Source organism: Dreissena polymorpha, chromosome 2 (genome assembly GCF_020536995.1).
Source record: "Dreissena polymorpha isolate Duluth1 chromosome 2, UMN_Dpol_1.0, whole genome shotgun sequence".
Classification (NCBI taxonomy): Eukaryota; Metazoa; Mollusca; class Bivalvia; order Myida; family Dreissenidae; genus Dreissena; species Dreissena polymorpha.
Window position 1 is genome coordinate 74,636,019 of NC_068356.1, and position 9,635 is coordinate 74,645,653.

Sequence of the window (9,635 nt, forward strand, 5' to 3'; positions counted from 1 at the left end):
CAAGGGCTTTTATGAGGCATGTCGGATAGGGGTAATAGCCATTTGATATGGGAACAAAATAGAGCATGAAAACCAACTTTGGGATATCATTCACCAGGTGTAACTGATAGAAGAATTATATTTGTAGAAGTAAGTTTTGTTTTGAGGAAAATCGATGAATATAAAGAAATTTTCTGAGGAGATGTAACCTTTATTTGAACATCTTTCTTGAAAAACTGGGTTTATTGCTTGTGCGGAAGTGTCTTCCAAGATTATGCAGTCTCACAAGATTATAAGGGACAAAACACTCCGCCTAAACTGGATTTTCATTTAGAAAAGACTTCCTTTAAACCAAAATATTCCATAAAAGCGTAAAAATGTTTCCCTGATAAGCCTGTGTGGACTGCACAAGCATTTCTGGGACAACACTTAACACATGCATTTAGCCATCATGTTGCCTGTTGCAGGTATGAGTTCCCCGAGCGGCTGGACCTGGAGGACTACCTGGAGAAGAAGGAGAAGACGCCGGCCACCTACATACTGCACGCCATCCTGGTACACAGCGGGGACAACCATGGTGGCCACTATGTCGTCTACATCTCACCCAAGGGCGATGGAAAGGTTGGTGGGGTTACTTGTTGGGCGTTGTGTTGGTGATTGGGTATGGGGGATATTGTAACAAGCTTGTGTGGATAAGAGCTTTGTAAGATATCTTACATTTCTTGTCAATATTAAGTTCGATGAGATAGGAAACATGAAGATTAACACCTTTCTGACCATAATCAGTTCACTTGTAAGTAATGTTATTAATAAATGAGGGTTACAATATTTTTATACAAAAACAAAACGACTGCACAAAACTTATGGAAATCAGATATATTAAGATAGTGATATATTTATGGTTTGGAAATAAAACACAGCGTTTATATGGTTTCGGAAGTGCTTGTTCATTGGCTTTCTCTTCCATTTTCAGTACTGTAAGTTTGATGATGACGTTGTGTCCAAGTGTACCCGGCAAGAGGCACTGGACCGAAACTTTGGAGGCCATGACGATGACATCTCTGTGAAACACTGCACAAACGCATACATGTTGGTCTACATCAGGGAAAGCTTAAAAGGTAAATTCGGAGAACAGAGCTGATTTTGTGTGTTTAACGTATTCATTTTGACATAAAATACCACTTATTGTTGCATTATTGATGTAAACCAAATCTTACAACACGGACTGGGATTGCAGATAGGATCAAGGTCTGCGTCACTGTTACTTGCAACAGCACAATGATACTTTACACTGATACTTAATTGATTTGAAATATAGAAAACTCGGAGAGGGAAACAAACTTTCGTTTGGTATTCATATACATTCAAAAGAATCTGTCTTGGAACTATTTAAAATACATTGACAACATCTCTGAAATAAATTTTTTAGCAAGGTTTGTATTTGTTCTTGATACTTTTTGAGCATTTACATGATATAAGATCTAAATTAGTTTTGATGCATCAACAGATATGATCTTTTTGAATGTTTCAGATGAAATATTGTGTTCTGTAACTGAAGATGATATACCCATGTCTCTCAAAGATAGACTAGCAGAAGAAAGGTATGCTGTGAACAATTTGATATCTAAACACTAAGAAAGTTTTAATTTTGCTTTGCCCATCATATTTTAACTGACTAGCCTGTTTCAAATGCATATAAATAGGTAAACATGTCAGCATATCATGATATCTGTCCCTCATCATGCAAAAATGAGTCTTGTGTCATTTGCCGCCATACGCTTTCATGCATTCGATCAGGAGCTACCATCTTGGCTTATGAAACCACAAAAACTTGCGTTACTTTGACGTGGACATCGTAGATCCTAACCAGATTGCATGGATTTGCAGGCTGGTTTGGAACTATGCTGGCTGCATATGGCATAAGAACCATTTTTGCATGTCGCAGGTAAATAGGAGGACACAGGTCAATTTGAAATATGTAAGCATATGCATAAATATGTTTGAAAGAATGTACTAATGTTTGATTAAATAATGATAAAGTTCATAATCATGTGAACAAGCTATTGCAAAGATATGAAGTACCAGTTTCACCTTGAAATCTGGCTGAGACTAAAGTGAATGTGGAAATGTGTCACAATCCAGCTGAAATTGATAGGTGTGTAGGAAAGTTAATGCCTAAATGAATGAATGGTTCAAGATTCGTAGGCCTTGCTAACTAAGTTAACTGAAACAATACTACCCTTAACAAGGCCAGCTTGATAAGTTGGTAAAGCGCTCAACTACAAAGGTACAAATCCAAAGATCCTGGGTTTGATTATCATCGCTCCAAAATGACTTGTCAGGTGATTGGTCATGAAATTATCTTTAAGTGCCATTTCACTTATACCTTATTCAAGTAGAGTGGTTTACAGTTGTTTGCATTAGTTTTTTTTAGCTCGACTATATATATATATATATATATATATATATATATATATATATATATATATATATATATATATATATATATATATATATATATATTGGAGCTATCCTACTCGCCCCGGCGTTGGCGTTCCCGTTACCATGAGCATTGGAATGTTAAAGTTTGCGTACCACCTCAAATATTTCCTATGTCCCTTGACATATTGCTTTTATATTTTGCATACTTCTTTGCCAACATGACCCCAATCTATAAACAAGAGCAGACAACTGTATCAAGCATTTTGTAAGAATTATGGCCCTTTTTGCACTTAGAATATGCATATTATTAATAAATCTATGTTAAAGTTTGCGTACCACCTCAAATATTTTTTATGTCCCTTTACATATTGATTTCATATTGTGCATACTTCTTAACCAGCATGACCCCAATCTATAAACAAGAGCAGACAACTGTATCAAGTATTTTGTAAGGATTATGGCCCTTTTTTCACTTAAAAAAATGAAAATTTTGTTAAGTTTTGTGTTTAGGTCAACTTTTGTCCTAAAGTATCAAAGCTTTTGCTTTCATACTTGCAACACTTACTACATGTTTGTAACTATACTAAGGGGACTTTGCAGGCAAAGTTATGTTACTCTGACTGGCATTTTGACACAATTATGGTCTTTTAAATCCTTTTATACTTAGATAATTGAACATTTGGTTAAGTTTTGTGTGTTGGTCCATTTTACTCCAAAAGTATCATAGCTAATATTGCTTTCAGACTGGGACCGCTCGCTAACTATCATAACGGACTGTACAGGAAAAGTTGCATAACTCTTGTTGGCATTTTAATGAATAATGGCCCTTTTTTGACTTAGTCACTTTGACTATTTTGTTAAATTTTGTGTTAAGATCCACTTTACTTCTAAAGTATCAAGGGTATTGCTTTCAAACTTCAAATACTTTCTTATTATCATGAGGCACTGTACCTTGACCTTTGAATGACCTTGACCCTCAAGGTCAAATTAATATAATTTTGCTTAAATTGCCATAACTTCTTTATTTATGATCAGATAGATTCATACTTTGGCAAAACAACACTTACCTGACATACCACAATGGACTCCAACCAAACCATCCCCCACGCCCCACCCCAGAATCCCCCCCCCCCCAAAAAAAATAGATCCTTTTTTTCTTATTTTTGAAAGATAATCTAATAAATGACCACCCCTCCACATTATACCCCCCTCTCAACCCCCACCTCCCCCACACCCAAAAAGATTTTTTTTTTTGAACATGGTAAAAAACAGAAACAAATATCTATTTCATTTTTGAAGGACCATCCCACCCAAGCTGTTGCTATCAAACTTGAAATAAAATCTTATTACTATGTTTAATGTCTTTACAAATGTTCAATAGATTGTGGAAAATATACCTGAACTCAGAATCGTCTATAAAGTACAATTTTTTTAAAACATTAGCGACCAATACATTTCAATTATGGTCCTCTTTTACTTAAAATATGACTATATTACCTTGACCTTATTGAATATGAACAATTTACCCATGATGGCTTACGTTATACTGTCAAGCACTCGAATAGTTGAGCGCACTGTCTTCTCTTGTAATAATTACTAGTTTATGAGGTTACCCCTAAAAATGCCTGAAATACTGTTGAAGTCAGCATAAAAACTTAACCAACAGCCTAATTGTCTCCATGTTTCCTACATGTTCAGACGGTTAGAAGCCCAGAAGCGTCAGGAACGCAAGGAGGCCCATCTATACATGAACGTTCAGGTTGTGACGGAGGACTACTTTGGGGGACACCAGGGCACAGATCTGCTGGATCTTGAGAAGGCAAACTTCCGCAACTTCCGGGTAAAGAAGTCCTCCACGCTGAAGGAATTCCTGGAAATGCTGGCTGAGAATCTAGTATGTGTGTCTTTGTGTTAGTGGGAATGAACATTAGTTGTGTAGGTCTTTTTTGTTAACATGTTGAAATATGGGGCCAAAATCAAGCCAAAATGTGTCCCTTATTTTTCCCAACCCAAAGTCAAATACTTGTCTGTAAAAATCCCCCTCTCTAAACACAATTCACCTTTAATGATACATTTATTTTAAATCAATAAAACAAGCATTTATATATACAGTAGACTCTCTGTAAACCGGACCGTCTCGGGACCGGCCTGATCGTCCGGTTTTCAGAGAGATCCGGTTTACCAAGAGTTTGCATATTGCCGAAAATATACATGGTATGCATTGTGTACAGAATCACATAAAAATAAAACAAACCATATACATTTACATGTACCATGTGATAACTGTACGCAGGTACTGATGATGTTAATTGCATTCTTAAAAAATGTGTTTTTAATCGATTAAAAGCAAAAAAAAATCCATACCGACTTGTTTTGATTAATCCCAGAGTGAGCGTGGTGCTGTATACATGTACGTTCGTGGCATTTGTCATATAGGCGAGTGACGACACAAATAAGATTGTTGATTTATTATCATAAAACATACACACAAGCAAAAAACAGCGTCATAATTATTTTTTAAGATATTTTTTAAGATATTCATAATCTCAAAACCTACTAATTCTTGAAGTTTACGATTTCACGAAAAAGTCCAAGATCACTCTTTGCTTGAAAGCACATTTCACCTTCATGTTAAAAACATGGCTATAAGATCTTTTAAAATAACCGAGAAGATCACAAGAAAGTGATCGTCGCAATGGCATGCATTAATTTTTAATTAAATTGTTTATCATAGGCGATAATAAATAATTAATAAAACGATCGAGTCAATCACTTTTTGGTGTTACCGCACGTCTATTATAGACATTCACAGTTTGTTTTACATTACTTAATCGGACTCCCATAGCCCGGTAACGACTTGACACCTTTATGGTGTGTTTAATCCGATTATCCATAATTGCGCGAGCAAAATGTGTGACACCTCACTCGCTGTGCTGAGTAGGTATTGTTATTTTCACACCTTGGGCATCTTGAGAATTTAGACCGTCCGGTATACTCAATGTATTTGACGTTGAAAATTACCAAATTTACGGAGATACCAGTCCGGTTTCCGGTTTTCAGAGAGTTCGGTTTATTCAACATTTTTTAACAAAGAAATAGAAGGAGAAAATATGGGACTGGCCCGACCGTCCGGAATCGGGAGAGTTCCGGTATTCAGAGAGTCCGGTATTGGCAGAGTCTACTGTAGTTGCTTTTGATAATTTTCTGTAAACAGTGATTAGTCCGCTACGGGTTTCACCGGAGGGGACTTATGGTTTGCACTCCGTCTGTCAGTCAGTCTGTCAGTCAGTCTGTCTGTCTGTCTGTCACCCTTTTCTGGATCCTGCGATAACTTTAAAAGTTCTTAATATTTTTTCATGAAACTTGAAACATGGATAGATGTCAATATGGGCATTATGCACGTCATTTCATTTCGTTCCTAGGTCAAAAATTCTGGTTGCTCTGGCAACAAATAGACTAGAAATACTGCTGAAATGGTGGTTTTCTGGATCCTGCGATAACTTAAAGTTCTTAATATTTTTTCATGAAACTTGAAACATGGATAGATGGCAATATGGACATTATGCACGTCATTTCCTTTTTTTCTACATCAAAAATTCTGGTTGCTATGGCAACAAATATATATATATAAAATCTAAAAATTGTGGAATTTCTGACAATGGTGGAGCCGGTAGGGGACTTACATTGCTTGACAATAGTCTTGTTTTAGGTTATTTGTATATGGTGTTTCACAAAATATAAACCCTGTACATGCCGCAGCAACATTCACACATGTGTGTGAATATTTCTCAGAAACCAACTACTACTTATCTGTTAGATGAGATCATTAATTTGTTATAATATTTAATCTTTGTTTCATTATGTGTCTATTCCACATATAAGAATTATATAATACAAATGTAATGGGATGTTTTTTAGTAAAAATAGAAAAGTTCTCGCATTCATTTTCAAATTGAAATTCTTAAGTAAAAAACAATGTGATATAGTTGACAATGCGTGTATGATGATCATCATCGAGTCGAAGGAAACCTGTATAATATTATCACTAAATACTTACAGAACTATCCAGTCCACCAGATTCGACCCTGGCCTTTTCAAGCGCGACAGAACCAGACATACAGACCCACACACCTGGATGTGGAGGCTGATATGAATAAAACAGTGAGTGCACTGGGCAGGGGAAGTTACGGCTATTATGTGAGATCATTAACAATAAAACTTATGTGTTCAGAGTTCAGTACGTGTTTAATTGAGAAATACTGCCACATTTCGTTTTGTAAATCCTTAGCTATAGTACAATCAAGTATAGGCTAGAGTTTAATAATAATAGTATTCACCACAGACATCAGTCCCTCTGTCTGTCTTTGACAAAAACCTGTCTGTCAAAGAACTCTTACTTTTTTCTAAGTATGATTGAACTTTCTATTCATTATGCCCCCCTTTCAAAGAAGAGGGGGTATATTGCTTTGCTCATGTCGGTCGGTCGGTCCACCAGGTGGTTTCCGGATGATAACTCAAGAACGCTTGGGCCTAAGATCATGAAACTTCATAGGATCATTGATCATGACTCGCAGATGACCCCTATTGATTTTGAGGTCACTAGGTCAAAGGTCAAGGTCACGGTGACCCGAAATAGTAAAATGGTTTCCGGATGATAACTCAAGAACGCTTATGCCTAGGATCATAAAACTTGATTGGTAGATTGATCAGGACTCGCAGATGACCCCTATTGATTTTCAGGTCAAAGGTCAAGGTCACGGTGACCCGAAATAGTAAAATGGTTTCCGGATGATAACTCAAGAACGCTTATGCCTAGAATCATGAAACTTCATTGGTAGATTGATAATGACTGGCAGATGACCCCTATTGATTTTCAGGTCAAAGGTCAAGGTCATGGTGACCTGAAATAGTAAAATGGTTTCCGGATGATAACTCAAGAACGCTTATGCCTAGAATCATGAAACTTCATAGGTAGATTGATAATGACTGGCAGATGACCCCTATTGATTTTCAGGTCACTAGGTCAAAGGTCATGGTCACGGTGACCCGAAATAGTAAAATGGTTTCCGGATGATAACTCAAGAACGCTTATGCCTAGGATCATGAAACTTGATAGGTAGATTGATAATGACTTGCAGATGACCCCTATTGATTTTCAGGATTTTCAGGTCACTAGGTCAAAGGTCAAGGTCACAGTGACAAAAAACATATTCACACAATGGCTGTCACTACAACGTAGAGCCCATATGCGGGGCATGCATGTTTTACAAACAGCCCTTGTTATCATTTGATTCTATGCATGTGGAATTTTTAAACTTTCATGAAAATTAAATCTTTTTCAACAAAGAATTTCTGTCACATTATTATACCCCCACAAACGAAGTTTAGGGGGGTATATAGGACTGAGCTTGTCGGTCGGTCTGTCGGTCCGTATTAAGTGTCCGCTGTCTAATTCAAGTAGTTTTCATCTGATCTTCACCACACTTGGTCAGAATTTGTATCTAGATGATGTGTAGGTCAAGTTCCAACATGGACCATGCTGGGTCAAAAACTAGGTCACGGGGTCACTGAGTGTGTTTTAAACATTGAGCATGATGTCCGCTTTTATTTGTTAAGACAACATGCACAATAATCTGTGTCAATGAGGCATGTGGGGGTATTCGTCACGTCTGTGACAAAGCTCTAGTTTATATCTTACTACATATAATTTATGGACATGTAGAGTCATTACTGTTACAAGCTATTGTTTGGTAAAATAAAACACATTTTACACTTTTCAGCGCCCCGCTTATTTGTATTTTATCTCTGGATAGGTACAGGACCTAGCCGAGGAAGGCATATGGACCCTGTTTGTGGAGACATTGAACCCAGAAAGTTCACAGCAGAGATTGCAGCACTTCGACAAGGAAAGTGAGTACAAGTGGTTGGTTTGTGTCTGTAAATGTTTATTCTAACAATGTTCTCATGGTGAGCTTTTGTGATCACCTTTTGTCCGTCGTGCGTCGTCAACATTTTGCCTTGTGAACACTCTAGAGGCCACATTTATTGTCCGATCTTCATGAAACTTGGTCAGAACATTTTTTCTGATTGATACCTTAACTGAGTTCTAAACTGGGTCATGCTGGGTCAAAAACTAGGTCTCTAGGTCATAAAAAAGAAAAACCTTGTGAACACTGTAGAAGTCACATTTGATGCCCAATCTTCATGTAACTTTGTCAAAATGTTTGTCTAAATGATATGTTGGTTGAGTTCAAAAATGGTTCCGGTCCATTGAAAAACATGGCCGCATGGGGGGGCGGGGCAGTATTCCTTATATGGCTATAGAGAAACCTTGTGAACACTCTAGAAATTTTTGCACAATCATCATGAAACTTGTTAAAAACATTGGTTTCATTGATATCTCGGACGATTTCGAAAATGGTCCAGATCGGTGGAAAAACATGGCTGCCAGGGGGCGGGGCAGTTTTCTCTATATGTATATAGTGAAAACATGTGAACACTCTAGAAGTCAATTTTTTTTACCAATTTTCATGAAATTTGGTCAGAACATGTGTTTTCTGGATATGCGGGTTGAGTTCGAAAAAAAAAACACCTCTGGAATTTGTTAGACCCCTTGGTTTGAAAAAAAGGGTAAATACTTCAAAATGCATATTTTTATATTATAATGACATTTAGGGCTAAGTTGTCATTTCTTGTGTAAATCTGTACTTATTGTTTTGTCACATTTGTTATCAGTTTGTAGCAAATTAATCTATAATGGGAACTATTACAGATAACCCATCTTTGAGAAAATTCCTACAGAGTTCCCCAGAGTTAGATAACTGATAAGAAAGATGAAATGTGCTCTTCAGTGTTTAAATTTTCTGAGATCATGATATTATCAATTTGCAAATAATCTGATGAGAATGAAACAAATTACATGTTAAAGGATAATCTACTTGCACAAAATGTTGAATTATTCACTATATATTCATAAGAATGTTATCAGGTAATAATTCTTTTTATTTTGTAAATTACAATTTAGCTACATATGAATTAATAATCAATAACACAATACATATTTGCAGTTTTAGATTATGATAATTATATGCAAATGTATTTATGAATAAGCATAACATTTGAATCTGACTGAAAAATAACAGTATAAATTAATTGATAACAAGACTTTTGAAGGAGCCCGGACTTTTCCTGTTTATATTTATATTTTACTGAAA

At 36.3% G+C, this 9,635-nt stretch overlaps 1 protein-coding gene across 7 annotated transcripts in view; it reads left to right on the forward strand.

The window, feature by feature from the left end:
• Window positions 1–9,635, forward strand: part of LOC127867644 (ubiquitin carboxyl-terminal hydrolase 7-like) — a 63,048-nt gene that overhangs the window by 24,331 nt on the left and 29,082 nt on the right. For all 7 annotated transcript variants that reach the window (XR_008043592.1, XR_008043590.1, XR_008043591.1 and 4 more), the window contains 6 exons: window positions 447–600; window positions 953–1,097; window positions 1,511–1,580; window positions 4,120–4,315; window positions 6,481–6,582; window positions 8,235–8,331. Coding sequence is in view for 1 of the 7 variants with exons in the window: in XM_052408955.1 (XP_052264915.1) it covers window positions 447–600; window positions 953–1,097; window positions 1,511–1,580; window positions 4,120–4,315; window positions 6,481–6,582; window positions 8,235–8,331 (764 nt within the window). In the remaining 6 variants the exon portion in view is untranslated. The remainder of the gene's footprint in view (window positions 1–446; window positions 601–952; window positions 1,098–1,510; window positions 1,581–4,119; window positions 4,316–6,480; window positions 6,583–8,234; window positions 8,332–9,635) is intronic.